This window comes from Ovis canadensis, chromosome 10 (assembly GCF_042477335.2).
Source record: "Ovis canadensis isolate MfBH-ARS-UI-01 breed Bighorn chromosome 10, ARS-UI_OviCan_v2, whole genome shotgun sequence".
Taxonomy (NCBI): Eukaryota; Metazoa; Chordata; class Mammalia; order Artiodactyla; family Bovidae; genus Ovis; species Ovis canadensis.
This window is the reverse complement of record NC_091254.1, coordinates 29,211,980-29,227,690: the sequence shown is the minus strand read 5'-3', so window position 1 is coordinate 29,227,690 and position 15,711 is coordinate 29,211,980. Positions and strand designations below refer to the sequence as shown.

The 15,711-nt window shown below is 40.8% G+C and overlaps 1 protein-coding gene across 14 annotated transcripts in view; it reads left to right on the top strand.

Moving 5' to 3' along the window:
• TSC22D1 (TSC22 domain family member 1) overlaps positions 1 to 15,711 on the top strand; it is a 120,006-nt gene that overhangs the window by 245 nt on the left and 104,050 nt on the right. For 10 of the 14 annotated variants that reach the window (XR_011259332.1, XR_011259331.1, XR_011259333.1 and 7 more), the window contains exon 1: positions 54 to 3,174. Coding sequence is in view for 7 of the 14 variants with exons in the window: in XM_069601267.1 (XP_069457368.1) it covers positions 308 to 3,174 (2,867 nt within the window). In the remaining 7 variants the exon portion in view is untranslated. Of the gene's footprint in view, positions 1 to 53; positions 3,175 to 15,711 lie in introns of those variants that run through there. The other 4 variants (XR_011259334.1, XM_069601272.1, XM_069601273.1 and 1 more) reach the window with 2 other exon arrangements.

Here is a 15,711-nt window from a genome sequence, read left to right as displayed (position 1 = left end):
CCACGTGAAGCGGAGTATAAAGGGGGTGTGAGGCCAGAGGGGAAAGTGGATGGCGAAGGACTGAAGGGGTGCCCCCCTTCGGGTCCCTGGCCGCCCCGTTCACCCTCGTCCATCCTCCCTTCCCGAAGCTCGCCCTCGAAGGCAGGAACGGCCGGCGCCTGCGGCTGAGGAGGAGGAGGAGGTGGGGGAATCGCGCCGGGCGGAGCGTCAGGTCCCGTTTTCCTCCTCGGCGTCTTGAATACAAAGATTACGGTGCAGAAGGAAATTGCACTCGCCTTCTCCGCCCCCCGCCCCGGTACCCAACACAATGCACCAGCCGCCCGAGTCCACGGCGGCCGCGGCCGCTGCAGACATGAGTGCTAGGAAGATGGCGCACCCGGCAATGTTCCCTCGAAGGGGCAGCGGCGGGGGCAGCGCCTCAGCTCTCGGTGCAGCAGGTACCGGCGTCGGTAGTAGTGCCCCATCTGCCGAGGATTTTCCGCCTCCGTCTCTGCTCCAGCCGCTGCCTCCTGCAGCATCTTCTCTGTCGGGACCACAGCCTCCGCCTCCACAAAGCCTGAACCTCCTTTCGCAGGCTCAGCTGCAGGCACAGCCTCTTGCGCCAGGCGGAACGCAGATGAAAAAGAAAAGTGGCTTCCAGATAACGAGCGTGACCCCGGCTCAGATCTCCGCTAGCATCAGCTCGAACAACAGCATCGCAGAGGACACGGAGAGCTACGACGACTTGGATGAGTCTCATACGGAAGATCTGTCGTCTTCCGAGATCCTTGATGTGTCGCTTTCCAGGGCTACGGACTTAGGGGAGCCTGAACGCAGCTCCTCGGAAGAGACTCTCAATAACTTCCAGGAAGCCGAGACACCTGGGGCGGTCTCTCCTAACCAGCCCCACCTTCCTCAGCCTCATTTGCCTCACCTTCCACAACAGAACGTTGTGATCAATGGGAGTGCTCATCCACACCCCCTCCATCACCACCATCCCATTCATGGCCACCACCTGCACCACGGGCACCACCATCCATCCCATGCCGGTGTGGCCAGTACATCCATCCCTGGAGGGCCGCCCTCAAGCCCAGTGTCCAGAAAACTCTCGGCCGCGGGAAGCTCTGACGGTGTTATGCCAGTTGCACCAACTTCTGCTGTATCATCGAGTGGCTCGCCGGTATCTGTCATGACTAGTATCCGTGCTCCGAGTACTACCGGCAGCCTAGGTATAAATTCTGTTACGGGCACCAATACGATGAATAACGTTAACATCACTGCTGTGGGTAGTTTTAATCCTGCTGTGACCAGCAGCATGCTTGGTAACGCTAATATAAGTGTGAGCAGTATCCCCAGTGCTGCTAGTATGAGTGTCGGGCCTGCAGTGAGCAGCGGGGTTAATGTGAATATCTTGAGTGGCATGGGCAATGGTACGATTGCTTCCTCCGCGGCCTTTAACAGCGCTGCCAGTGCAGCAGTGGGCATGACAGTGGGGGCCGTTTCGAGTCAGCAGCAACAGCCAACCGTTAACACGTCCAGGTTCAGAGTCGTGAAGTTAGATTCTACTTCTGAGCCTTTCAAAAAAGGTCGATGGACTTGCACTGAGTTCTATGAAAAAGAAAACGCCGCCGTACCTGCCACCGAAGGGGTGGTGGTAAATAAGGTGGTGGAAAGTGTAAGACAGAACACGACCGAAGCGACTTCCGAGAGGGAGAGCACGAGTGGGAGCTCCGTGAGCAGCAGCGTCAGCACACTGAGTCACTACACGGAGAGTGTGGGCAGCGGAGAGATGGGCACCCTGGCGGCCCCGCCGGTGCAGCCGCAGCCGCCCCCGACCCTTCCAGGGGTGGCCCTTCCGCAGATGGACTTCAGCAGCACCGCTCCACAGGGCATTTCAGCAGTTAGCATCCCGCAGAGTATTTCTCAGTCGCAGATCTCGCAGGTTCAGTTACCGTCTCAAGAACTGGGCTATCAGCCGAAGCCAGGTCTTCCACCAGTACCTCTGCAAGCCGGTATTCAGCCGTCACCTGTTGGCGTGGTGGGCGTCACTTCGGCTTTAGGTCAGCAGCCTTCCATCGCCAGCCTGGCTCAACCCCAACTGCCGTATTCCCAGGCCGCCCCCCCAGTGCAAGCTCCCCTGTCAGGGGCGCCACCCCAACAGGTACAATATGGCCAGCCGGCGCCAGCTGTGGCCCCTCCGATGGCCCCAAGCCACGGTACATCAGTAACTCCGAACCCACCCTCCGAGTATGTTCAGCCCTCACCGCTTCTCCAAACAGCGGTATCCTCTGGACAGCCCACTTCTGCAGGGGTGGCCGTGGGAGCCACGGTGATTCCTATGGCTCAGCCACAGAGCATCCAGCTCCCAGTGCAGCCCTCGGCAGTCCAGGCACAACCTGCAGGGGCAGCTGGCCAACCTGTTGGCAAGGCTCACACGACAGTAGCTGCGGTACCTCCCGGCAGTCAAATTGCAAATATTGGTCAACAGACAAGCCTACCATCGGCACTGCAGCAGCCCTCCACCCAAGTCACACCTTCAGTTATCCAGCAAGGTGCTCCTCCGTCTTCACAGATAGTGCCACCTGCTCCAGCTGCGATCCTTCATCAGGGAGTTCAGCCCAGCGCTTCAAGCCTTCCTCAGCAACTGGTCATTGCACCCCAGAGTACCCTGTTACCTGTGCCTCCCCAGCCACAGGGGGTCGAGTCGGTAGCTCCAGGAGTGGTTTCGAAGCAGTTGCCTGCAGTTAGTCCTTTGCCCTCTGCTAGTAGTATTTCTGTTACAAATCAGGTTAGTTCAGCTGGTCCTTCTGGACTGCCTTCTGCCCCGACAAACTTGGTTCCATCACAGAATATAGCACAAGCCCCTGCCACTCAGAATGGTAATTTGGTTCAAAGTGTCAGTCAGCCTCCCTTGCTAGCATCTAATATAAATTTGCCTTTGGCGCAACAGCTACCACTCAGTTCTGTTCAATTCTCCGCACAATCATTAGCTCAGGCAATTGGAAGCCAAATCGAAGATGCCAGGCGCCCAGCGGAACCCTCCTTAGTTGGCTTACCTCAGACCATCAGTGGTGACAGTGGGGGAGTGTCAGCAGTTTCAGATGGCAGTAGCAGCAGCCTTGCAGCCTCTGCTTCTCTTTTCCCGTTGAAGGTGCTACCGCTGACGACACCCCTGGTGGATGGCGAGGACGAGAGGTAAGCTCACGCCGTGTTTCTGCAGGCATTCGACAGATCAAGAGTTCCTCTATTTAGTCACTGCATATGCACAGGGTTAGTCTAAAAGCATTATCTACTTTTTTCCTCTTTAGAGGTGAACGAGCATTTTTCTGGTAAGTTTTCTAGAGCAGGAGTGTGATGGAATGGTTTCAAACTGCTTAGGAAGTGGTCCAAGTAAAACGTAAACAGTACTTGACAAAATAGTTTTTGAACATTAAGAGTAGGTATGGGAGCCCCAAGGGATTTTGTTATTTACGAGATGGTTTTTTAGAATTAATTATGAACAGAAGCTTAATTTTTGCTAACCCAGCTTAATAGTTCATATCTTCTTTTGACTTACTAAAATCGTTATGATCATCTCTTGGGGGCAGGAGGGGAGGTTGTGGTTCCCACATTTGTTTCTCCTTCACTGAACTGGATGACCCAAAGTTCTACTGTGTTTGCTATTAGTCTGAAAAAGATCATGTTACTGCTTTTCCTAGTCAGATATTATAGGAAAGGTGACCTAAGCTGGGTTATACAGGTTGCTCTCAAACTAATTGACCGACTTTTGTGTACTTATTTAATGGTGGTTTTATCTGAGCAGTAAAGAAATGGGAATGGTAAAGTGTTTTGTGGGGGAGGAGGGGCATACACTTAAAAACAGCCCAATTTATCTTTGACAGTAGTATGCAGTATGTTTTTCCTTTTGCATAGTAGATCAAGATGGTAGCTGTTTTAAAGAGTAAAGAAAGAGAATGTCTTGGAGGGTTGAATTTATAGAGACATGAAACTGATTTTGTTCTCCTGCTCATCTACTCCACTTGTTCTCTTCTCTGACCAGAGAAATACAGAAAGCCTAAAATACATTACTAGACCATTGTTTTCTTAATAGGATTGGTAATAATATGGTGATTTTTTGAATCAAATTGTGTCTTTGAAGCTGGCCAGCTAGAAGAGTTGTGAAATCTCTCATGATACTACATGGCTTTAAATTAAGTCGATTTTTAAAGGAATGTTCTTTTCACAGATTTGCCTTACTAACCTTGATCAAAATAATAGTTTTGATCAAGGAGTTTTGACAGAGGCTATTCATTTTCACTGTGGAACCTTGAATAAATGTGAAAGATACTTAAATATTTTAGTATTGGAGATTTTTGTGATTGAACTTTTATTAAGCCAGTTGGAACTTTACATTCTAAATGTATATCTGTGATTTTTACTTTGGAAAAATTGAGCATATTTCAAAAGAATTGCCATTTTAGAAAAACAAAAGCCAAATGTTTCAGTGAGGCCTTATTTTTTTTTTAATTACTTAAAAGATATAAGCTAAAGGCATGGTTAATTGAAATAATTTAAATTTTTGCCTTTGAAGATTCTTATTTTTCTAAGTCATATATAGAATCTTGTTATCTAGCCACATGTATTCTGTATCATGTATACAAGGCTATACTTTAAAAGAGAGACCTCTTCTAGGAGGTGGTTTCCTTAATAGTTGTATTATAATTATTGCTAAACCTTTAAATTTATCAAATCATGCTAATACACATCTATAATTTTAAATAATTAACTTACCTCAGATATTCAGGTTTTCTAAATCTAGTGAGTGTGATCTGAGTAAAACCCCTATAAGAACAGGTATATTATGTGGATGCTAAATTTAGAGAAGTAAAAGATGGGTGGATACACAAATGAAAACCACATACTTTGAATTCAAACCTGCCATGATTTTTACTAATTACCATTGTGGTCTCCTGGCATGACTTTTTCCTTTTTGTTTTCTCCTCCTGGTGGTAGGGCATGATAGAGCTTTCCATAACATGGTGTTCCAGACGATTAAAGTCAGATGTTGCTACTTACAATTCGGTTTTTAACTATAGAGCTAGAGTCCCAGTTTAAGATATTAGAACAGAATAAATTTTTCCATATAGCAGCTGAGATGAGGACTAATTAGGGGCAAATTATGTAGAATGGTTTGAAATTAAAGGGGCAAAACAGATACCGAGAAATATGATTAAATATTGGTATACAGTAACTTGAGTTGACTGTACCTGTTTTGAATTAACCACATATTTGAGCTTTTGTTAACATCCTTTAAATTCTGTAATATCAAAATGACCCCTAAAATAGCTGTAAAGTTCAGATCTGGTAAATTTGTGTATTATTTTCTTGGCATTTTACTGCAGATTATCACTGTAGTTTGGAAAAAATTGTTAAGTGATAATGATTTAAAAAATTGTTTTTACCTTTTTCTTCCCATGTTAGTTTCTGTGTCGTTTGTGTCTTCTGGGCTTCACCTATGGATCTCATGGGAGAAAAGGATACATTGTAATGTTGGTGTTATGACTTAGAAAACACATTAGCAATAAAACTTTTAGGTGGTAGGATACATGAAGATTGGCTGTTCTTTAGTCATCTTTTGAAATAATATTGACACGGTAAATTTTAAAATGTTGGTAACACGTGTCTACTGGTGTTGGCTACTGGCAGAGACTATAAAGATTAGAAAACATGATCAGGCCTTAAGATTATGTATGATCTTTAAAAAAAAAATCATTCTCATTAAAAAGGTCTTAATGTCTTCCCTGGTGGCTCAGATGGTAAAGAATCTGCCTGCAGTGCAGGAGTCCTGAGTTTGGTCCCTGGGTTGGGAAGATCCCCTGGAGAAGTGAATGGCTACCCACTCCCATATTCTTGCCTAGAGAATTCCATGGACTAGGAGCCTGGTGGGCTACAATCCACGGGGTTGCAAAGAGTTGGACACAACTGGGTGGCTGGCAAACAAAACACGTAGTGTCTTAGGTTAGCCTTTAATGTGAACTTACTGTTACAACACAGGGAAGATGCTGGTATTTCACACTGATGTTTTCAGTGTTTTGTGATTGTTAATACAGCCTCTTCTGTGAAATTGGTCAAACTTCCATTCATCCTTTAAGACTCAGCTCAGATGTTCCCTCTGTAGCATTCTCTTCAAGAAATGTTTGCCTTAGCCCTTTTTAGTGGTCCTCTATTCAAGGCACTGTGCACATTCAATTAAAATTACGTTTACCCGTTTTCCCCACAAGACCGTGAATTCTTCAAGGGCAAGAGCTAAGTGTTTTTTAAAGAATTAATGAGCAGACCTTTCTTTGCCTTTTGTATCGTTTAAAACTTGTATTGTCTCTCACCTTAAGCATAACTGTTGGAGATGCAGGATCATATAATTTAATGCCACAAAATGAAAATAAATTTCATACCTTAAGGTAAATTGATATTTATCTTCTAAATACAGTACCTGTATATAGAGTAGTTCCTCAAATAGATATTAATGAGGAATTTGAGTTTTCTTATCAAATAGGAGTAATACTCATTTTTGCCAACTTCTTAGGATGGTTGCATCAGATAAAATACTTTAACTGTGAAATACTAGATTATAAGATCTAATTTTTATTTATGTTGTACCTGCCCAGTTTAAAGAGCCAAATAGTTTTCATGCTTATCAAAACAAACAAAAGCTTCCTGCCCTCTTTATTTCCCTGGAAGCAGTCACTTTCACCTCTTGGAGATGACGATTGTGATATTTATCTCCTAGTCTCTAAATAACCGCCTGTATTACTACTCGCTGTGCAGTGCAGCCAGGTGGTTAGGAGAGTGGACTGCTTAGGTCTGAGCTACCTTCTCTGTCGTTCACCAGCTGCTTAACCTCTCTGTGCCTCAGTTTGCTCACTTTAGAAAGTGGGGAGAATAGTATCTACCTACCGCATAGGATTTTGTAAGAATGAAACGAATTTGGAAAGTCCTTTGAAATGTCTCTAACTCCTATGCTCTATATTGCTGTTCAGTTGCTAAGTTGTGTCCAATTCTCTGAAACCCCATGGACTGTAGCATGTCAGACTTCCCTGTCCTTCACTGTCTCCCAGAGTTTGCTCAAATTACGGTCCATTGAGTCAGTGATGTTGTCTAACCATCTCATCCTCTGCTGCCCTCTTTTCCTTTTGTCTTGATTTTTCCCAGCATCAGGGTCTTTTCCAATGAGTTGGCTCTTCCCATCAGGTGGCCAGAATCTTGGAGCTTCAGCATTAGTCCTTCCAATGAATATTCAAAGTTGATTTCCTTTAGGTTTGCTTTGTATAAGTATGTGTTAGATAAAAATACTTGCGTTTGTTTTTGGCTTTGGTAACTTCCTGGGTAGAAAATGAAGATTAACTTTGTCATGATCTACTCAGGTGGTCCTACTTCCTCCTGGTCCCCCCTTCATCTTAATAGTTATGATTGCATCACTGTTGATTATTCAGTTTTCTTGTAAAATATAACTTTTCCTAGCCTGTCTAATGTCCTGCACTTGCCTTCCTCCTATCCCAGCCATCTAGTATGTATGGTATACTTGTATGTATATTTCTGTGTATTGTTTAACATTTACAAATGTTAGTAGTGGGTTCCCTTACCCCAAGTTTTCCTCCATCATCATCTGTTTCCTCCAGGTTGCCTTTCTTCCCATTTTTTTGGGTTTTGGGCTTAACCTTTTGTGATAGAGCCTCTCCTTAGATGTCTGGCAATTCTTGATCTTCTGGGTGTACTTAAATGTAGGAGACTTAAGAGCTGATAAGCAGTTCTCAATGTGACTTGTTGACTGTTAGCTTTTCCATAGGCTGATCTGGCTGGAATTCATTGTCTCCACGCCTCCCTGCTGCTTTAGTTTTCTCTGTAGTAATCACTGACTCAGCGTTTCATCACATGTCCCTGGAGATGTTCAGACATATCAGGTATTGTTACCTCTTTTATCTTTCTGAGGAAGTCTCTCATATTTCTCTGATCTTCATTCTGGACTAATTGCCTTTTAGACTTACTAATATTGTGGGGTGCTGTGGTTGGGGCTGCATTTTTCAGTGATCCACATTGTATTCTTCCTTGGCTTGCTTGATATTTTAAAATGGCTTTATATTACCCTTATACAGTTAGGTAAAGGATATTGGATTGGAAAGTGTATTATTTCATAATTTTCCATAGCTTTCTAGCTTCCATGTTGCTTTTGGGAAGTTTGAAGCTGTTCTGATGGCTTACAGATATTACATGTGGCCTGTGTGTGTTTTGTTTTTCCTTTTTACCCCTGTCCTCTTATTTATTCTCTTTTCTTCCCTTCTCTCATTTTTTTAAATCTCTGAAAGCTTTTAAGAGTGTATCTGTTTTTAGCGTTCTGAAATTTAACAGTGAGGGTTCCTTATGTGGATTTCTTTTCATTCAGGGTGCTGAATACTTGGTGTGCCCTTTCAGTCTGGAAACGCCTTTTAGTTTTGGGACTTTTTCTTGAATGAGGTTGTTGATTATTTCTTTCCCATTTCTCTTTTCTTTCTCAAATTCCTTTTACTGGGATGATAGACCTTCTTGACCAATCTTCTGACTTTCTCATATTTTCTTTGCTGTTTTCCATCTTTTTCTTTTGCTCTACTGCTGTTGAGTTTTCATCTATTATCATAAATTATCATATATTAAATTTCCAAGGGCTTTTGTCTTTGGTCCTTGTGAATAGTATCTATCCTGTTCTAGTAGCAATCGTACTTTCTCTTAGCTGACTGTTAGTTTTGTTTTGTTTTTTTTTCATTAAGGTTTTTTCTCCATGTGTGATCTGTGTCCTCCATTTTTTACTCTCATAGCTTTTATTTGTTTGGTCTTTATCTTTTGTGTTACAGCCTTTCCTTAGGTGGTGGTTGTGTGTGAGAGTAGGGGAGTAAAATGCTGATTTGAAATTCTGAGAGGTTTTGTTAGCTTCACCCTATGGTAACCTGTCTGGGCACCTCCGTATGTGTTTCTTCACTGAGTCAGCTTGTTTTCGGTATGCTCTCCTGCATATTGCTGCGCCTCGTTTTCTCAGTCCCAGGATCTTGTGTTTTATATTCACTAGACAATATATTTTCAGTTTTTTGTTGGGGTTGGGGAGGGGTGGTTGGTATCTGTGGGGCTGGTTGCTTCTTAAACAGACTTTTAAACAATCTTTCTAATTTTAGCACTCTCTCTCCCCCACATCCCACTTCAGATGTATGTGGTACTGCCAATTCCTGAGTCTTTTGGGGATTTTACAGTTTAAATTGGGTTTGTTCTTGGCTTTCCCCACTGTTTGCTAAAGATTTGATTTCCTAGTGTTTGCTAAGTCATTTGTCACTCAACCATCTGCTTTCCAGCTTCCAAATTTTTGTTGCTATTGTCTTTTCACCCATTCTCTCAATTTTTGTGGGCTCATGGCTTTTTATATCTTAAAAATTCCTTTTCTGTCATTTTTGTGAGGTTTTTAGGAAAGGAGTGTAAAATAAATGTGTTTAACTACACGTCTATTTCAGTTGTAGAATGCTATGCTATTAAATCTGAAGAAGGATGCTAATTTTAATGATTCATGCTCCAAGATTTGATCTGTAATTAGTACATAAATTTTGAGTGGAATTGCTTGGCTTATATTCAGCAGAAATAAGAATGGCATATAACTTGGTATTTTAGTTCACAGAAGTGATTTAAAATGTTAGGATTAGATTCAGTTAATACTTATTATCGCATTTAATCACTAAACAACCTTGTGAATTAAGTTTTTTCTAATTTACTGGTGCATAAACAGAAGCTTATTTGGTTTATTAGAGAAACTGAGTGAGTTGTGTAAGGGTACACACATAACAGTAAAGCAGAGTAAGGATTAAAAGTCGTTTTTCCAGCTCAGAATCTGGTGCTGTTTCTACTGCTCCTAAAGCCAACATGAGGTAAGCCCCTAAGGAATATTAGAGTGACTGAAAACCCGAAAGAAGGCAGGCCTCGTTGATTTGTGTCTTAGTACAAATCATGGGATTGCCTTAGAACATATCAACATTTACCTGTGACCCTTTGATGAGGAAAAAAGTGGGCAGAGTCATAAGAGTGATGTACCTGGAAAATACAGTAGACAGACAAATGTTAGATGAATTAGTTTTAACATTTTTGGGGGAAAGTTGTATGAAAATTATCTTTTCAGGAAAACCATTTTAATTTTCTAATCTAAATTCTGTCTTTGTAACATTGACTTCAGTATTGCAAAGCAAATCGATTTTATTTTTTGTTTAGAAACTTCAATTTAAAAATATGAAACTGCAGAGCATGCCCTGTTCTGGTGTGGCATTATCTGAGCCATAGTGGTTGATTTTTGCTGTGTCACTGTGCCTTTAGGGTTGACTATGTCATGGTAAGAATATGCTTTAGTGGCTTATTAAAAGAAATGACACGAGGGGGAAAATGATAAAGGATGTTTATGTTATTTTAAAAGAATGATCTGTCTGTACTGAGTTTTGGATTCCAGGTTGACATTTTTCCTAGGCTCGCATCCCCAACCCTTCACTTCTTCCTTACCTATCAGCTAGACCCGAAAATCTTACTGGACCTCTCATTAGGTCTAGTTGAGCTTTGTTTTCCTTCCTTGAAGCACCCATTCTCTTTTACTTTCAGTTCAGCTGTTCTATCAGACTCATCGTTGGAGTTCTTTGGGTTTGTGTCCTCTTCCCATCCCCTCCCTTTTCCCTAGGTAGTTGGCTGTTCTGTGGCTTCAGATGTGGTCTGTATGCTCTCAACTTCTGAATGCATATCCCTAGACCACACTTTTCTTCTTAGCTCTAGACTGATGTGGTCCTTTGCCTTAATGTTATCTCTACTTGCGTTCTCACAGCCTCTCAGTCTCAACAGATCTTAACCTTAACCTCCTTATTACTTGACCTTTCAAATGTATTAGTCACCCTCATTTTAATAAATGTTACTTCTCATTCGAGTTCTTCACTTTAGGAGCCTGAGTTATTTCTTGATAGTTTCCTTTCTCTTACCCTCTACATTCTGACCATTACTTTCTAAATATATCTTGAATTTATCTTTTCTTTCACTATCTCTGTTGCCACGACTCTAGCCTAAGATAACATACTCAACTCTTAAAAAGTACTGCAGTTGCTTCTTCACCAACTTTCTGCATACATTCTTGCCTTTCTCTGATTTTATGTCTTGTAGTCAGAATGACATTCTTAAAACGGAAATCTGTTTCAGTTACTTGTCCCAAATCCCTAAAGCCTTTCCATTTCTTTTAAGGTGATTCCATTTTGCTTTTGCTCCCTTCTGGCTTCATACGCTCCTTCCCCCTCACTTTTTGAGTCCTGTCTGCCTCCTTTCAGATCCTCAGGTTGTCATCCTTACTTGCTCTCTCCTCCAGGCTTTGACTTGGGCTGTTCTTTTAGCCAGAACGTGTTCTATGTCATCTTTCCTCCTTTCCTCCCTAAAGCCTCACTGTCACCTTAAGAGGCCTTCTCTGATACACCAGTCTAAACTTAGATTCTTTGTTAACACTGTTTAAAATCACCTTGTTATATTATAGTGCTTAGTACAGCCTTTAATTTGTGTATGATTATCTGTTTGATTTTAAGCTTCACAAACAAGTTTTTGGTTTGCTACTATATATACAAAGTATATGTTGGTATCTGACAGTAGGTACTCAGTAAAAATCTGCTTAATAAGTGAAGAAAAAAATTTAATGTTGGCATAAGGACAACTTCTTTTTAAAAACACTATTATGACATATTTGAAAGGTAAATAAGTTCTTGATACATCATGTGATAACACTATTTTCTCCTTTAGTAGAGGTGATTGAGAGAGAGTTGACTGAGGATTGATTGATTACTTTTTTGTGTTTATGAGCAAAAAAGCAATGCTTACTTGCTGCTTTTAACAAGCATCTCTGTTTATTTTTGCACATATGTTTTATTTATGTATGTTTATGATGAGTTCTCCTACTTAAACCCATTTATTTCTACATTGTGTCAGTATTTTTCTTTATCTCCTTTTGACTGGTTCACTCTTTAACATAAATGATTCTCGAATATCTAAGTATTACCTTGAAAGTTCTTAGCAGTTTGAGCTGTTTAAAATATAAACGTTTAACTGGCAAAATGCCACTTGTTTGTATTAAGAGTTTGCTTTGTTAGTGTATTAAGCATTGAGTTAATTACTTGTTTAAAATTCCTAACCACTCTGTTTTGCTTATGGTCAATGTAGTTACTTGTTACTAAACTAGTAAGTTATGGTTTCTGTTAAGGGCAAAGAATCATGAAAAATATGAGGCAGTGATTAGAATTAGCAATAAGTTTAATTGATTATATATGGATATTAAATGGTAGTAAAAAAGTATTAAGAGATGAGGCCTTTTAAGATTGGGGTTATTAAAAACAGAAGGGAAAATACAAAATCTGTCGTAGTTCAGGGGTCATCAGAGGCTAGTTCTGAGAGTCTTTAAAGGTTTTCATATTCTTTTGTGAACATACTGGTGTTAAAACTGGCTGTGTGGCTTAAAACTGTATTTGTGTTTACTGGGGAGAAGATTCACTGTGGCTTGATTCTATTCAAGGATTAGATCGTGGTGAATGGTATTGCCTTTTCTCATACAGGGAGCCATAGAGTAAAGAGTACTCTGAGCTTCCTGGGGATAAGACAGATGAGATAGCATCTTGTTTTTCCAGGCGGCCCAGATTATTTTTATAATACTGATTTACTACCTAGACGAGGAGCTCCTGGTACTCAGTGTACGTGTCTGAGTATTCTTTTCCTGAGTAATTGTAGATGGATGGATTGATTATAAAATTGCTCACTGTTGATGAGACTTTATTCTCTCTCAGCTCTCCTAGTTACCTAATTTCTTTGGTTATTAGGGTTAATGTATATCTCCATGTCAACAAGCCGCATATTGACTAGCTGGTCAAACAACATATAGATGTACAGTTGAAATGATATCTAGCATTACATTTTTGCTATCATATGGGTATGATATGTTTCTAGTGGTGATAGTAATAAAACCTTACTCTTGTATTATTTTTGTGGGGCAAGGGTTTAATAAAACCATTTGAGATAGATTATGTGCTCTTGAGTCATAGCAGTCTTAAAGTTGTCTTAAGGCAGTCTTAATGAATGGAGGAAATTAGGGGGATTGTGGTTTTCATTGTAAGATGATTCAGTTCAGGAACCCTTTGGTTAGCAAATTTCTCAACTTATAAAAATACTGTATTCACTTTTCTAACTTCTCCTCCCTCAAAGCAATGTTTCATTTCTCTTATGTCAAAAAGGAAAAAGACAACCCTGATTTTCCAGAAAAGCTATTGATTTATAGCTGCAGTTTTAAAGATCTGAAGGATAAGTGGTTCTAACCTTCAGGTACGATTTTGGCAGTTTAATGTCTCCATAGGTTTTATCTGTGTTTGTAATCCAAAGCAGATGTGTCCTAAATATATTTAGTAGTGGAAGGAAATCCAAGTAACTGTGAACTAAATATCTAGGATGGGTTCTTTACATTATTGATCATAGGTGCTTTCTTTGCGTACTAACCAGAGTCCATTGCCAGTTTCTTACAGGCACTGGAAAGAGATGAAATTATTTCTTCCTATCCCCTGAGCACTCCTAGTGAGTGAAAAGTTGCTCAGTCGAGTCCCGACTCTTTGTGACCCTATGGCCTGTAGCCCACCAGGCTCCTCCATCCATGGAATTTTCCAGGCAAGAGTCTCTACCAAAAAGGAAATGGTATAGATTTATTTAAAGTGACAAAAACATTAAGGCTATCATTGACAGTAAATGTAATTTGATTATTTTATTGACATCTAAAGTGCCACAAAACTTATTCCTTTGTATGTTAGTGCCTTTTTTCATTTTCGTTTGCCATTTCAAAAATTTGGGAATATGCGCATATATGTGTGGGTATACAAGGTGGCTGAGATGGTAAAGCGTCTGCCTACAATGCGGGAGACCTGGGTTCGATCCCTGGGTTGGGAAGATCCTCTGGAGAAGGAAATGGCAACCCACTCCAGTACTCTTGCCTGGAAAATCCCACGAACAGAAGAGCCTGGTAGGCTACAGTCCGTGGGGTCACAGAGTCAGGCACGACTGAGCGACTTCACACATACAAAGGTATATGCTTTTTTAAGAGGACACTTTAAAATAGTCCTTAGATTACAGAATCTCCTGGGTATTTGAAAGGATGTAATTTATTTACGTGTATATACATAGCACTATTTATATCCTTAAGGAGAGCCTGCAGTTGAATTTAAGAATAAATAAATATATACACACACACACACATACATGAAAGGAAGAGATAACAGGTAACAGATTCAATATATATTACTCTTCTCCTGTTTTTGGTCCTTTGTGTTAGTTTTTTTACCCATTTATAATTTATTTTATCTTGTAATATTTACATCTATTTTTGCAAGCTTCTGGAAACATTTTAGGGAATGACTTGAGATAGAAAACCAATAAATGGGAAAAGTATGACAAGGTAGGATATGGTGTGTCATGAGAGATATTATTAAAGCAGTGGTGAGAGACAGAATGTAAAGATCACATGCTTTTGAGAGAACTTTGATAGCTGTGGGGATTGTAATATAAGTCACATTAGCAGAGAAAACAGCCCCAAATGTTCATGGTATGGAGAGTGTTTTATAGAAAAGAACACAGGACATAGTCTGAGTTGGTAGGAGATAGTGTCTGTATACAAGAACATGGCAGATGAGGCTAACTTTGAAAAGCCTTAAAGGCAGGGTTGCCAAGTTTGGACTTAATTGGGCTTGGAATGGAGGGCCCTTCTTGTGTTTGTGTAGTGGCCTGATCAATGCTGTGTTTTAGGAAACACATCCTTACTTTGGATGTCTCGTTGCTTCCTTTCTTAATGGGGTATGAGAAGTTCAGTAATTCCCTTTCCATCACTGATGAAGATAGAGGCACATTCTCTTTGTGGTTGCAATCTGAGATAATGGTTTGAACCAGTGACCTTGGCCTCATTAGGAAAGCTAAGAAGGTAAGGACCCAGTCCACACACGGTAACACTCCACGTATCCAGAGTGGGTAACTTAATCATTTAAGAACACAGCTCTGGCTTCCAAAACTGCTTGAAATTGCCATCATAAAATAAAGCTCTGTGGTTTTTTTTTTTTGTTTCCTCTTCTTGCATGGTATCTCTGGTCCTTTTTTGGACTTTTGCTAGCTCTGTCATCTTAAAGGAGATGAGGGGAGGGGAAGGGGCGCATGTAGGATGACAGTAAGAAAGTAGCAGTTTGTAACCTGACAGCAAAGTCAGAGCTGGAAATTTTAAGAAAACCCCAGAGAAATTTGATACTGTATTGAATGTTCACTAGTTGAAAGTTAGGTTATGTTTTGTATATTATTTTAAGCAAGCATGAACCTGAATAAATTCCAAATGGTGTTAATTACTGAGCTATGGATAAGTATAAAGAGATGGTATTTTTAGTTGTATTTGCCACCATTGTATCATTTAACCATGGGCTGTTTAATGTGCTGCTCTATGTTGCTTTTTTTTCCCATTCTCAAATAAGGGAAGTGCTTCACATTTTCCTAGTCAGAGTCTTCTGTAAGAAATTCAGACTGTGTTATAAATAAATGTTAGGCCTCTACAGACAGATATTACAGAGAATATTTTCAGTACTAAAAAGTCCCTAATACATGCTATGATTTAAGTAATTATCAACGATTTTTATATTTTATATTAATTTTATATATTATAAAATATATATC